General features: G+C 42.2%; 1 protein-coding gene across 3 annotated transcripts in view; it reads right to left on the bottom strand.

Moving 5' to 3' along the window:
• The window catches only part of Dip2b (disco interacting protein 2 homolog B), a 246,715-nt gene that overhangs the window by 94,947 nt on the left and 135,779 nt on the right, over positions 1 to 15,989 (bottom strand). For all 3 annotated transcript variants that reach the window (XM_045151675.1, XM_045151673.1, XM_045151674.1), the window contains exon 4: positions 6,163 to 6,288. In XM_045151675.1, the coding sequence (XP_045007610.1) occupies positions 6,163 to 6,288 (126 nt within the window). The remainder of the gene's footprint in view (positions 1 to 6,162; positions 6,289 to 15,989) is intronic.

Raw genomic sequence — 15,989 nt, 5'->3', positions numbered from 1 at the left:
GTAAACAATCAGGAAATAATTAATAAACTATTATATTACTAATCTTTACAAATTATTTATTTTTATTTGAGACAGAGAGAGGGAGAGAGAGAGAATGGGCATGGCAGGGTCTCTGGTGACTGCACTTCAGATGCATGCGCCACCTTGTGCATCTGGCTTATGTGGGACCTGGAGAACTGAACCTGGGTCCTTAGGCTTTACAGGCAAGTACCTTAATCACTAATCCATCTCTCCAGGGCCTATCTTATTATCTTTTTAAAAAATATTTATTTATTTGACAGAGAAAGAGGGACAGAGAGAGAATGGGCATGCCAGGGTCTCCAGCCACTACAAATGAACTCCAGATGCATATGCCCCCTTGTGCATCTGGCTTATGTAGGTCCTGGGGAATTGAACCTGGGTCCTTTCACTTTGCAGGCAAATGCCTTAACTGCTAAGCCATCCCTCCAGCCTGTTACCTTATTAATCTTAAGGGAAGAAAAATACCAGGTTTACTGTCCTTAATTGTTATGGAACTTTTTTTTTTAGCCATGTGTGGAAATGACTTTCTTCTCAGTAGAAAATATACTATTATATCTAAAAATGTCCTACATGTAACACTTCAGTAGAGGAATGCATACAGAAAGAAGACCGAGCTGGGCATGGTGGTGCACACCTTTAATCCCAACACTCGGGAGGCAGAGGTAGGAGGACTGCTGAGAGTTCAAGACCAACCTGAGACTACATAGTGAATTCCAGGTCAGCCTCGGCTAGAGACCCTACCTCGAAAAACCAAAATAAAATAAAATAAAATAATAATAATAATAATAATCTGGAGACATGACTGAGTGGTTAAGGCATTTCCTGCGAAGTCTAAGGACCATGGTTCAGCTCCCCAGTACCCACATAAAGCCAGATGTACCAGTTGGCACATGCATCTGGAGTTTGCAGCGGCTAAAGGCCCTGGCATATCCATTTTCTCTCCCCCCCTCCCCTATCTGCTCTTTCTTTAATAATTTTTTTTTTTAAAGGAGACCAAGCCCGATAACAAGTCTGACAATTGCTCCTGGTGTGGGAAAGTCACTTAGTGCTCACGGACATGGTGGCCTCATCTCAGAAGAACTCTGGTCCTCCTCCTGACAAAGCACACTTCCGAAGACTACAAATGTGACAGGATAGTCTTGTATATGAAAGCCCTTTGCATACTGTAATGCACAGTAATTCCATAAAGTGTACTTATAGTACACTGAAAGCATAACAATACCACAGCATGTTCCAGGACATCATTTCCATATATAGGAATATAGAAAGTTTGATTAGCAGTGTGGCAAAAGTCTTGAAAAACGAAAAGAAATACAGAGGTGAATTTTTCCTGGTCTTCCAACCCCAAGAATAACCACAGCCAGTGTCAAGCACAGCCCAGTGTAAGGCAGATGTCTACATTTAAGCTTCTGTCTACACAAGCCAGATGCACAGCTAACTGTACTTAGAATCATGTAGTTTACCTAGTCACCCTTGTACGTTCAGTGCAGCAAAAGACGTCCACGGGAGTGCAGAAAAGACTCAGAAGAAAAATAAAGAGCTGTGGTTTTTGCATTTTGATTTTCTGTATGAATGAGTAATAGTGCTACACAAAGGACCCTACAGAGAACAGCTGAGGTAATTGTCCCGTGACATTAGTAAATGGTTTCAGCACATAAAGGGACTGGATGGCAGTAATTCAAGTCTTCTACAAGACTGAAGGCTACAGGCACTAAAGGAACCATAGATTGCCACCAACTTAATTTACAGAAAAATTTTCTAATCCATGGTAGAAAAAAGTATACCTAGCAAGCAAATTTTAGGCTTGCTGACATATTATTTGAGAATGATTGCTGGGAAGAAAAATAGACAAATTATCTCCTGTTGTCAACTATTTACCACAGTTTCCAGGCTACATGATACTATAAGTAAAGCCAAAATTTGTATTTTCCTCCTTTAACCATTTTGATTAAATCTTCCCCCAAAGTAGCTCTAAATGTTCATCAGTTTAGTAATTCAGGGGCTATGTGTGAAATGCTTCCCGAAGAAGGGAAGACTGCTAATTGCTCAGAGTGTTCCAGGCACTGTCCCCGAAGCCAAGTCCCCCCAGCACAGCACATGCAGAGGAAGGGACTTGCCAGAGACCTCCTCGGTGACTTGTGGGGTCACAGCTCAGACAGCACTAAATTAAGCTAAGGTTCCCCTACAAGTGTAGTACATCGTTTTTTATTGTTGTTGTTGTTGTTTGTTTGTTTGTTTGTTTTATGAAGGTAGGGTTTTACTCTAGCCCAGGCTGACCTGGAATTCACTATGGAGTCTCAGGGTGGCCTTGAACTCACAGCAATCCTCCTACCTCTGCCTCCCAAGTGTGTAAGTAATCCCAAGATCCCACAATTAAAGGTGTGTGCTACCATGCCTGACATCCATTTTATTAAATACTTTATTTTTATTTATTTATTTGAGTGAGAGATGCTGGGCAAGGTGGTGCATGCCTTTAATCCCAGCACTTGGAAGGCAGAGGAAGGAGGATCACGGTGAATTTGAGGCCACCCTAAGACTACATAGTGGACTAAAGTGAGTCTCTACCTTGACAAAAAAAAAGAGGGGGGGGGGAGAGAGAGAATGAATGGGTGTGCCAGGGTGTCTAGCCACCGCAAATGAACTCCAGATGCATGAGCCACTTTGTGCATCTAGCTTATGTACGTCCTGGGGAATTGAACCTGGGTCCTTTGGCTTTGCAGGAAAGTGCCTTAACTGTTAAGCCATCCCTCCAGTCCTTTTTTTTTTTTTTTCAGTTATTTTTATCACTGGCCAGAAGTGGAATTTAAACCCAGCCAATGACAAGCGAGAGTGTCAGTTCTTTGCCTCCTCCACATTGACTGAATGTAGTCTCAACACTTTTCCTTCTTTCTTTTTTCTTTCTTTTTTCTTTCTTTCTTTTTTTTTTTCTCGAGGTAAGGTCTCACTCTAGTCCAGGCTGACCTGGAATGCAGTATGTAGTCTCACACTGGTCTTGAACTCAAGGTGATCCTCCTACCTCTGCCTCCCAGTGCTGGGATTAAAAGTGTGTGCCACCATGCCCAGCTGTACTTTTTTTTTTTTGGTTTTTCAAGGCAGGGTCTCATTCTGGCTCAGGCTGACCTGGAATTTACTATGTAGTCTCAGGGTGGCCTCGAACTCACGGTGATCCTCCTACCTCTGCCTCCCGAGTGCTGGGATTAAAGGCGTGCGCCACCATGCCCGGCTACTTTTCTTTTTCTGAAAGCTACTAAATTTATTAACATTCCATCTCTCAATAGCCTTCTCATGCATGGGTTTCTTTAAAGGCCAATTGGAAGTTTGCTAAAAAGTTAAAAACAAAGCACAATAAAATGGCTATAAACTATCTTTTTGATGCACTGGTGAAGTCTAAATCCCTAACCGGCCCAAGCTAAATTGGAACTTACTCTGTAGCCCCAGGCTGGTCTTGAACTCACAAGCGAGCCCTACATCAGCCTACAAGGGCTAAGATTAAAAGTGTTCATCACCATACATAGCTGTGCTTATACTTTAAATTGAGATCTTAATACATGAACTTACTGAAATTTGATTGGGGATAGGGAAATGGCACTTGCTTGTAATTTGATCCTTTCTTCCGTCCACTGTCCTCTTTGGTGGTGTATTCTGAAGTACCCCAAAACGGTAGAAAAGGCGACTTACTCATTAGTCTTCCTCTGTAAGTGAATTTTCCCACTGGCAGGCTTTCTGGGACCTGCCCAATGCTGAGTGTATGGAGGACCAACCAGCGCCTTTATCTTTGTTTAAACTGACCAATCATAGACTCTGAACTAAGGGCTTCCCTCACTCACTAAAAGCCCACAAGGGCTTCGGATCTCCAGCTCTGGAAGTCCTTCCTCATGAAGAGTCTACCTTCTCTCTGCTTCCTTCACTTGTACTTTAAAATAAACTGTACTCTTACACTTACTGACAGAGAAAATGAACGTGGTAAAACCTATGTGGCATCCCCGAGTTAGTTGTTACAGAGTTAGTTGTCAATGTTCTTAACTTGTAGCTCTCACAAATTTGGAGATAATGGAATCCAAATTATAATGTGAAAGGTGCTAAGAGAACAAAGCCTGGAGATAAAGACCTCCTGCATCCCTCACTGGAGCAAAGTATTTCTGTTTGGCATGCACGGAATTGCTGGATGAGAGCACCAAGATCTAGTCCACATGGGCTGTGTGTGTGAGAAACTGCTGTATAAGGAGTGTGCTTTCAACATTTCACTCTTAGTGGGAAAGAATTCTCCTACCTGCCAACACAGACATCCCTAATAACACATGGAGTTTTCAAATACTATTCAGAAGCCCCCGGAATGGAAGAAAAATGACACCCTTGTTATTCTGCTCTGCTTAATGTGGGTCTTAGGAGAGAGGGCCTGATCTTTGTTATGGAAGTATTAAAATTTGTAAGTGATCATGAACATTATGCTACATCTTCAAAGCTATCACAGAGAAGAACATGAGTGTCTAGAAATACAGAGGCCTATGTTGAATTTCAAAAGACCATGGTCTCATTCAACAATGAACAGCTCTGATTTGTTTGTAGAGCTGGTAAGCTGCCCTCAGGCAGTGACTTTTATAAAAGGGTTGATAAAAGGATTTCCATCCCTCTGCATTCTCACATCTAACCCAAAGCTATGAGAGCAGCTTACTTTCTCAGAAACCACGCTACTCTAACAGAGGTGGGCAGAGGGCTGTTTCTAAGAGGTAACTGCACATCACGCTGCTCTCCACCCTCTGCCATTTACTGTAGAACCTTCAGCAGCTCCGTAGCGGGATCTGCCAATGAGGAATGGCTACTAGACTGAGTCCCCTTTGTGCCAAAGAACTCAACTCATACTATACTGAATGTGGAAGGGATCCCATCCTAGATTCTGAATGAGGGTCTGAAGCATGCATCCTTACAAACACAAAATGCCTCATTGTGCTGGTCGGCTAGAGGTATCCTATGTTACATTTCAAGAACACTTGAAGCCACAGAGCTATTTCTCTTTCAAACATATTGACACCACAGATGTGAAGGAAAAAAGCACACACAATTAATGAGCCCACAGCACACCCAAATGCTCTGAGAAATTAGCCAATCCTAGGAAGAAACTAGTAACATTGAGTGAATAGGTTCAGTATGAGCAACTCAACAATGTGACAGCTGTGAGAAAAAAATCAACCACAACAATGCAACATCTCAGGAGTTCCCCAACACCAAGGCAGACCAAATCAGTATAGAGAGATTGTTTCCCAAAGAGTGTGCTATGGTAACACAGCAGGAGAGTCAGGATGACGTTGGGGCTGGGAAACAGAGTTACTAGGGTTAGTCTCAAAGTTCTGTATCAAGAGCTTATCTGGTATTTGAGTTAAGGCAAGTTTAAAGGTTGTGATAAGCTTTGGGAAACATTCTAAACACTCAAGAAATTTAAAGATAAAAATACCTAGTTCCCATTTACCTCCAGACATCATTATCAAAGGAGAGTCTTAAAAATATAAGTATATTAACACCCTTATGCATTATTTTCAGAACCATTTCAAATTTGCATGAATGCACTCTTAAAATAATAATTATTTATTTATTTATGGTTTTTCAAGGTACAGTTTGGCTCTAGGCCAGGCTGACTTGGAATTCACTCTGTATTCTTAGGTAGGCCTCAATCTCACCGTGATCCTTCTACCTCTGCCTCCCCAGTGCTAGGATTAAAGGTGTGCGTCACCACGCCCGGCTTAAAATTCTTTAATGATACAAAAATCTTGTCCCAAGTCCACCTACTCCTATGACTGCTGCCAAGGTGAAGCATCTGACTAAAGAAAAGAACTGGGTTAAACAGATCCCACTTGGGTGACATGAAAGCAAATAAGCATGCCATCACTGTAGGGACTTGGACTGCATTCACTCATGATCACACATGTTCAGAAATCACAGCAAGGTAAGCAGAGAGGAAAAGCAGGGAGAGAGAGAGAGAGAAGTATATTTTGAAAGTATATTTTGTGTGATATTTATAAGGTGAACTCTTAGGTTCCTCTGATGATGCGGAAAGTTCCAGCTCTCACTTCAGAAGAGAAAAGCAGAATTTATTTCAGAAACATAAAGACAGGAATAGTCAGAGAGAAACGCTTCTGATACACTTACCGGGAGGAGTGCAGGCATCTGCAGGAGACTGGACAAATGTGGACCGCCTTTTGGTGGGCATGGGCAAAGCCATTTTCTGTTCTTTGTGTTTTGCCAGAGCTGCCTGAACTGCTTCAGTATGGATATCTGAAAAGTGAAACATTTCTATTATTTGCATTTGTGCTGTCTTATAAAATTAAAAAGTAAAGTTTGGGCTGAAGAAATGGCTCAGTGGCTAAGGCACTTGTCTGCAAAGCCTAATTAATGACCCAGGTTCAATTCCCCAGTACCCACGTAAAGTCAAAGGTACAAAATGGCACATGCGTCTGGAGTTCAGCTGTAGTGTCTAGAGGCTCTGGAGCACCCATACACTCTCACTCTCTCCTTACAAATAAATAGACAAATAAAACATAAAAAAAATTTTTTTAATTTATTTGAGAGCGACAGACAGAGAGAGGAAGAGGCAGAGAGAGAGAGTGTGTGGGCGTGCCAGGGCTTCCAGCCACTGCAAACAAATTCCAGATGCATGCGACCCTTGTGCATCTGGCTAATGTGGGTCCTGGGGAATCAAGCCTTGAACCAGGGTCCTTAGGCTTCACAAGCAAGTACTTAACTGGTAAGCCATCTCTCCAGCCCTAAAAGAAAAAAAATTTTGAGGTAGGGTCTTGCTGTAGAACAGGCTGACCTGGAATTCAGTATGTAGTCTCAGGGTGGCCTACAACTCATGGCGGTCCTCCTACCTCTGCCTCCCTAATCCTGGGATTAAAAGCATGCATCACCATGCCCAGTTGAAAATGTTTTTAAATAATATGTGCCAGACATGGTGGCACACAACTTTAATCCCAGGATTTGGGAAGCAGAGGTAAGGACACCCTGAAACTACCCAGTGAATTCCAGGTCAGCCTGGGCTACAGCAAGACCCTACCTTGAAATAGATAGATAGATAGATAGATAGATAGATAGATAGATAGATGATAGATAGATAGAAAAATTTTATGTGATTGTGTGTTTTTTTATCTTTTGAAGAAAACCAATTAAAATAAAACAAAGCCAGGAGTGGTAGCGCACACCTTTAACCCCAGCACTCAGGAGGACTGTACAAGATATACAAGGTGGTATATGCATCTGGAGTTCATTTGCAATGGCTAGAGACCCTGGTGTGCCCATTCTTTTCCTTTCTCTCAAATAAGTAAAATATCTTTTAGAAGAGTATAAAACAAATTCCCAGTTTCTTCTTGTCTAGCCCATGTGCTGCCCATCCTTCCAGGCCTCAGAGGAGATGGACCAATCAGACCCTTCTAGAGCTGAACAACTTAAACACAATGACCCAGGAAGAAGGAAAGTCTTTGAACTTCAAAATTAGATTTTCCAGTTCTCTCTCTTTACAGGAATCTCTCCAGTGTTCAGTTTGTGTCTATCTCCTGGCCTGGCTATTTAAGTTAGCCTGAGCTGGCAGCTGTTTCATACAATCAGGAAAATGGCTCAGAAGTTAAGTAAAGGTGTTTGCTTGCAAAACCTGATGGTCTGGGTTCAATTCCTCAGTGCTCACGTAAAGCCAGATGTGCAAAGTGGCATATGCTTCTGGAGTTCATCTGCATTGGTAAGAGACCATGGTGTGCCAAGATTCATGTTCTTTCTCTCCTTGCAAATAAATAAAATAAAATAAAAATTTTAATGTATCTTTCAGCCAGGCGTGGTAGCACACACCTTTAATATCAGCACTTGGGAGGCAGAGGTACGAGGATCACTCTGAGTTCAAGGCTACCCTGAGACAGCATAGTGAATTCTAGGTCAGTCTGGACTAGAGTGAAACCATACCTCAAAAATAACAATAACAACAAAAAGTATCTTTTGTTGAGCATGGTGGCTCACACCTTCAGTCTCAGCACTAGGGAAGAAGAGGTAGGAGGATCACCATGAGTTCAAGGCCATCCTGAGACTACATACTAAATTCCAGGTCAGTCTAGGTTACAGTGACATCTTTTTTTTTTAAGTTTTTCAAAGTAGGGTTTCACTCTAATCCTGGCTGACCTGCAATTATAGCAATACCTTATATCAAAAAACCACAGAAAAAAAAAGTCACAGACTAGAGAAGATGGCTTAGTGGTTAAGGTGCTTGCCTGCAAAGCCAAAGGACCGTGGTTCAGTTCCCCAGAACCCATGTAAGCCAAATGCCCAAGGAGGCACATGTATCTGGAGTTTGTTTGCAGTGGCTGGAGGCCCTGGCATGCCCATTCTCTCTTTTTCTCCCTCACTCCCTCTTCTACATCTTTCTTTCTCAAATAAATAAATAAATGTTTTTTAAAGTCTCTTTCCAAAAACATGATGCATCTGCCTTTTTACTGGTGATAGTACCTTTTTTTTTTTTTTTTTTTTTTTTTTTTTTTTTTTTTTTTTGGTTTTTTAAGGTAGGGTTTCACTCTAGCTCAGGCTGACCTGGAATTCACTATGTAATCTCAGGGTGGCCTCGAACTCACAGTGATCCTCCTACCTCCACCTTCCAAGTGCTGGGATTAAAGGCGTGCACCACCACGCCCGGCTGGTGATAGTAACTTTGATTACTTAAAGATGTCTCTTGGAGGCTGGAGAGATGGCTCAGTGGCTAAAATTGCCTGCTTGCAAAGCCCAACAGCTCAGGTTTCATTCCCCAGTGCCCCTGTAAAGCCAGATGCACAAAGTTGCATGTGTATGGAGTTGGTTTACAATGGTAGGAGGCCTTGGCATGCCCATACACAGTCTCTGCATGTCTGTCTCAAATAAATGAAAACATTGTCTGCTAACATTAAAAAAAAAGCCCAGATCTTCATTATTTATTTTTATATTCCCATCATCACATATGCTGCTGAGAATCCTTTCACACAGGATCTTTGGTCCTTCTGACATAAGTACTCAAAATGATGGGAGCTGTATGTTTTGCAATTCTCACTGCTTAAGTCATCTGCTCAAAATCCTAGAAATTTCTCTGCTCAAATCCTAGAAATTACACAGTTCTCACAGGAGTCCTGGCTCCTTTTAAAATGGCTTTTTTTTTTTTTTTTAAGCAGAGCATAGTGGTGCAGTGCATGCCTTTAATCCCAGCACTTGAGAGGCAAAGGTAGGATGATCATCATGAGTTTGAAGCCACCCTGAGAATACACAGGAAATTCCAGGTTAGCCTGGGCTAGAAAAGGCCCTGCCTTGAAAAAACAAAGTCAGGCATGGTGGTGCACACCCCGCCATTTTTTTTTTCTTTTTTCCAAGGTAGGGTCTTGCTCTAGCTCAGAGCTGACCCGGAATTCACTCTGTAGTTTCAGGGTGGCTTCGAACTCACGGCGATCCTCCTACCTCTGCCTCCTGAGTGCACTCCTTTAATCCCAACACTCAGGAGGCAGAGGTAGGAGGATCGCCGTGAGTTCGAGGCCACCCTGAGACTAGAGAGTGAATTCCAGGTCAACTGGGGTTAGAGCAAGACTGTAATTTTAAAACAAACTAAACTAAAAATGAATTCAGCTTGTCATTACATAGTGAATTCCAGGCCAGGTTGCCAGGTTGGGTTAGAGTGAGACCCTAACTCAAAAACAACAAAAAAAGCTCAAACTGGGTGTAGAGGCGCACACCTTTAATCTCAGCATTAGGCACAGAAGTAGGGGATAACTGTGACGACAGAGGAAGACTACCAAAAACACCCCTCCATATTTTTTTTTTCCCCAAGGTAGGTTGTCACTGTAGCCCAGGCTGATCTGGAATTCACTCTGTATTCTCAGGGTGTCCTCGAACTCATGGCGATCCTCCTATCTCTTGGGCTGGGCTGGGCTAATGCCTCAGTGGTTAAAAGTGCAAAGCCAACCAGCCTGGGTTCAATTCCTCAGTACCCACGTAAAGCCAGATACACAAGCATCTGGTGAGTTTACAACAGCAAGAGACCCTGGGGATACACAGTGTAAATATAAATGTTTTAAAAAATAAAGTTTCTGGGCTAGACAAAGCCTTACTGGTTAAGGCGCTTGACTGCAAAGTCTAAGGACCCGGTTCAATACCCTAGTACCCACAAAGGCCAGACGTACATGGTGGAGCATGTGTCTTGAGTTTGCAGTGGCCAAAGGCCCTGGTACACCCATTTTTTTTCTCTCTCTCTCCGTGCCTCTTTCTTTCTCTCTCTTAAATATAAAGGTTTTTTTTTTTAACATTTTTAAAAATTTATTTATTTATTTATTTGAGAGCGACAGACACAGAAAGAAAGACAGATAGAGGGAGAGAGAGAGAATGGGTGCGCCAGGGCTTCCAGCCTCTACAAACGAACTCCAGACGTGTGTGCCCCCTTGTGTATCTGGCTAACGTGGGACCTGGGGAACCAAGCCTCGAACCAGGATCCTTAGGCTTCACAGGCAAGCGCTTAACCGCTAAGCCATATCTCCAGCCCTTAAATATAAAATTTAAAAAAATAATAGTAACAATAATAAAAGCTCTTATTTTGTACTCAACATTTGCTTATAAGATTTTTGTCTTTAGACTAAGAGTATATAAACTATTGTGATCAAAAGCTACTTAGGTGGGGACTGGAAAGAGGCTCCACAATTAAAGGTGCTTGCTTGCAAAGCCTGCTGAGCTGGGTTCAAGTCCCCAGTACCAATGTAAATCCAAAGGCACAGAGTAGTGCATGCATCTGCAATTCATTTGTTGCCCTAGCGGGCCTCTTGCTCTTCTTTCTCTCCCAAATAAATATATACATATATTTAAAAACTTATTTAAATTTTGGTGTTTTGTAGTAGGGTCTCGCTCTAGCCCAGCTGACCCGGAATTCACTATGTAGTCTCAGGGTGGCCTTGAACCCACAGCAATCCTCTTACCTCTGCCTCTCAACTGCTGGGATGAAAAGTGTGCACCACCATGCCTGGTTGATTTTAGATATATTAAAGTGCCCAAAGCCTCTTTACATTAGAAGAAAATAGTTTTTAGCTGTCTCAGAAAATAAGTCATCAACCAATTATACTGAGATCAAGTACTTTCTCAATAATGAGCAACAGCAAAGCACACTTGATTTGCTTAAAAACAGCAAATTTCCAGAAGTAATTTTATATATGATGTGGAACATGTGATAGCACATTTGACAAAGCCAGGAAGGTCAGTGACATCTGTACAATTAATAATTTCTGAGAGGGACTAGAGAAATGGTTCAGCAGTTAAAGCATTTGTTTGCCTACCAAGCCTACCCACCCAGGTTTGATTCCCCAGCACCCATGTAAAGCCAGATGCACAAAGTGGCACATGCATCTGGAGTTTGTGTGCAGTGGCCAGAGGTCCTGGTGCACCTCTCTTTCTATGTATCTCTCTGCTTGCAAATAAATAAATAAATAAATAAATAAAAATCTTTTCGAGCCAAGCATGGTGATGCACACCTTTAATTCCAGCACTTCAGAGGCAGAGGTAGGAGGATTGCTATGAGTTCAAGGCCACCTTGAGACTACATAGTGAATTCCAGGTCAGCCTGAGCTAGAGTGAGACCCTATCTCAAAAAACCAAAAATCAAAAGAAAAATGAAAGAAGGAGCAAACAAATGAACAAAAGAATGAAAGGGAAAAAAAAAAAACAACAAAAAAAAACCAGGCAGATCGTTTAATTTGTTTGGTGTCCTCATGCTATGAATCTTGCTCTCATAAATTATTATATTTTAAAATAATTATTTAAAAACAAATTATTTATTTGAGAGAGGCAGATAGAAAGAATGGGCACACCAGGGCCTTCCGCCACTTCAAACAAACTCCAGACGCATGTGCCAGCCACCCTGTGCATTTTGTTTATATGGGTCCTGGAGAATCGAACCTAGATCTTCTGGCTTTGTACCAAGTACCTTAACCACTAAGCCATCTCTCCAGCTCTAAATTATTTTTTAAAATAATCCAACTGTTTTCTAACCTGAAAAGACTTTTGCCCATATGCTAGTGTCAAAAGGAGATGTTCACTGGTACTCTCCATTAGCAGACTCCTATTGATAAGAACAGGATTTTTAACTGAATTTGACTTATTCACCAACATACAATTATTTTGATCTTTGATGAAGAAATTGTTTCCGAAGTTCAGTCCCCAGGCGAAGCTGACTGAATTCTCTGCCAGAAGCAGGTGGAGGCTCGGATCGGTTTCCAACCCTCCTGCTGAGCTGAACACAGTGATGCAAATAATCCCTGAAAGTTCTTTCTGCTTTTCTGGTTTTGTTTGGGGTGGCTAATTTCTCAAAAGAATAACAACATCATAGGAGTTGTTAAAATGACTGCAGTAAGATCACTTTCCATTGTAAGCATTAGCTGTGAGTTTTCTATACTTCAAAATATACCACACACATGTAGAAAGTAAACTATTCCTTGATGTTCAGGTCAAAGAAGTTATTAAATACACAGCATATTTAATATGTAAGGTCCTTCTTGGCTAAGCACAAAGAACAGAATCAAGCCAGAAAAATCCAACCTCTGAATGACTATAAGCGCTTGTAACAGAATCTGAAACATTAAACACTGGGTCTATTTAGATCTGATTATGACTGTTTGGAATGCTGTCGGTGTTAATAGCCTCCAACAAATAAGAGCTTTCCAGCTACACTCACTGAAGTTATTATTAAATCCTTCCTGTGTACCTATCACTTTATTCTGAACTGCAAGCTATACTAATATTCCCTATGCTCGTAAGCTATTTCTGCAAATGGCATGTAACTCTAGCCCTCCCTTGACCAGATAACAGAGAGGTGGGAGTTCCGGTCCTGGTGACCTCTGCCACTGATATCTGTGTCACCTCTGCAGCTGCTGTTGGCTTCAGGGATGTCAGCATTCTCCAAGACCATCAACTTCTACGGGGTCCTAGAGCTTTCATTTGCACTCAGTTGAGCCATTCTGAATCTACTGAACAGTGAGGTCTTCATGCCTTTTGAATGTTCTCTGTCAAGACAGTACTGTAAAACTCACAGCTTCCAATACTTCAGGAATTTAATATTTTCCATTTTCATACATGTATATAATGTATTTTTATTTTATTCCCATAATTTTCTTCTTTTATCCCTCTCCACTAACACTCTTGTTCTTCCCCATTAATCCTCATCTTACTTTCATGTCTTGCTCTAGCCCAAGCTGACTTGGAATTCACTATGTAGTCTTCAGCCTGGCCTTGAATTCACAGCAATTCTCCCACCTCTGCCCCTCAACTGCTGGGATTATAGGTGTGAACCACCACATACAGCTCATGCCTTCCCCCACCCCCAAGGTAGGGTCTCTCACTAGCCCAGGCTGACCTTGAACTCATGGTGATTCTCCTACCTCTGCCTCTGAGTGTTGGGATTAAAGGTGTGCGTCATTTGAGGGCTGGAGAGCTGGCTTAGTGGTTAAAGTGCTTGCCTGCAACGTCAAAGGACCCAGGTTTGATTCTCTACGACTCACGTAAGCCAGATGCACAAGGTGGTACATGCATCTGGAGTTCGCTTGCAGTGGCTAGAAGCCCTGGCATACTCATTCTCCCTGCTCAAGCAAATAAATAAATAAAAACATATTTTAAAAATAAATATATTTGAAAATGAGAGAGAGTAAGTGCCAGGGACTCTTGCCACTGCAAACAAACTCTAGACACAAGTGCCACTTTGAGTACCTGGTTTTAAGTGGGTTCTGGGGAACTGAACCAGCAGCAAGCAAGTGCCTTTGACTGCTGAGGCATCTCCCCAGCTCCAGCCTCATCCCGCCTTTTCTGTCTGACTTTGCCATGCACTCCTCCCCAAAGTATTGCTGAGAGAAACAGCCACCCCGCCTGCTGTTAAGTCATTGGCAGTTAACGTCACACTTAACTAAGGATTTGATTCACAGACTACATTGGCTTTTTAAAAAAATCTGTACATTTTATTTATTTATTTGCATGTGAAGAAGGGGGTGCACTAGGGCCTCTTGCCACTGCAAATGAAAACCAGACATCTACGCCAGTTTTGGAGTTTGGCTTAAGTGGATAGCTTGGCTGGTGTGCTTTCGTAAGCCCTTCGACCACTGAGCCGTGTACCAGGCTGCCACAGACTACGCTTTCTAGTAATTGGGGTGATCTGACTAATTCTGTCCAAAGATCAGGGACTGGAGATCAGAGCAAGGTTTCTGTAGGTGAAAGTTAAAACTCTGTACATGCTGCATGTACACAAAGCCTGCTTCTACGTGTCATCACCTTGGACAAAGGACAGAGGGCACCTTCTTTCTTTTCATTATTAAACTAATTCTTTGTCATACTACCTTAAGAAGCACACAAGAAATAAAAATCAGGAAGAAAACCTAACCTCCCAGAGGCCATGATGAGAATGACAAGGCCCAAGCCCTTCTCCCTGGTCAGAGCACCCTGCTGGCTGCTGCACGTCAGCAGCCTCAAAAGGGGACCCGACTACCTAGGGTACCAGGCCTGGCTGCAGGGAGACAAAGCTCAGGAAATGTTCTGCTATTTCTAGTGTTGCCTCCCCGTAACCTACTCCTCAAATATAGCTACTTTTAGCCAGAAATGGAGATGCATAGCTACAATCCCAGCACTTGGGGAGCTGAGGCAGGAGGATAACAAATGAGGCTAGCCAGTACTACACAGACAAATTCTGTGTCAGAAAAACAAACCAGATGTGGTGGTTCATGCTATAATCCTAGCACTTGGGTAGCTAATGTACAGAGATCACCAGGAGTTTGAGGGCACCCTGGGCTACAGAGTGAGTTCCAGGTCACCCTGACTAGATTGAGATCCTGCCTCATAAAACCAAACAAAACCAAACAAAATAAACCTATTTAAATTTCTTCTTTTCTCCAAAACACTGCTTTAGCACTAAAATGCAACAGAGGTAGAGCATACAGAATGCTGTGAAATCTGAACTACTACAACAAGGTTACTGCTCTGCTGGAAAAGCCTGAAGATTTACATTTTGGGAATTTTCTCTAGCTTTGTCTTCCACCTCTTTTCTTTTGTTTTCTTTTTCATTCATTTCCCACTTCTTGCTGGCTACATTCCGGCTACACAAGAAGTACTTTTAGGTTTACTGTCTGGCAATCATTTCCCTAGCTATTTTTTTTCTGTTCTCCATTACTCTACTTAGATATCGTATTATGCAATAACTCAAGACCAAGCTAAGTACAAGGGAAAATTCTGATGTGGTTGGGCGATCTCTGTGCAGTGGTGGCAGAGCACCTCTCATCCTTTTTTCCAGCGTGTAAAAATAGCTATCTAGGAAGCTGGAGAGATGGATCAACAGTTAATGGTGCTTGCTTGTAAAGCCTCATGACCCTAGTTTGATTCCCCAGTACTCATGTAAGTCAGATGCACAAAGTGGAGCATGCATCTGTAGTTCAATTGCAGCGGCAAGAGGCCCTGGTGTAAACATTCTCTATCTGCTTGCAAATAAATAAATGCTTTAAAATTTTTTCTTTCTAGTAAAAATATGTTTATGGGCTAGAGAGATAGCTTAGCAGTTGATGTGCTTGCCTGCAAGGCCAAAGGACTCAGGTCCAATTCCCCATTGTCCATTTAAACCAGATGCACAAGGTGGTACATGCTTCTGGAGTTCATTTGCAGCAGTTGGAGGACCTGGTACACTCATTCTTTCTCTGTCTTCCTTCCCTGCTCCCCCTTCTCTCTGGTTCTTTCTTGCTTTAATAAATAAATAAATTAAATGTATATATTTTAAAAAAATGTCTCTTGTTGAGCTGGAGAGATGGCTTAGTAGTTAAGTCATTTGCCTGCAAAGCCAAAGGATTCCCAGTTTGATTCTCTAGGACCCACGTAAGCCAGATGTACAAGGGGGCACATGCATCTGGAGTTTGTTTACAGTGGCTGAAGGCCCTGGCGCGCCCATTCTCTCCCTCTCTCTTTCTCTCTCTCTGCCTCTT

This window comes from Jaculus jaculus, chromosome 6, assembly GCF_020740685.1.
Source record: "Jaculus jaculus isolate mJacJac1 chromosome 6, mJacJac1.mat.Y.cur, whole genome shotgun sequence".
Lineage (NCBI taxonomy): Eukaryota > Metazoa > Chordata > Mammalia > Rodentia > Dipodidae > Jaculus > Jaculus jaculus.
Note: the sequence above shows the minus strand (reverse complement) of the source record. Positions and strands in the feature narration are given on the sequence as shown.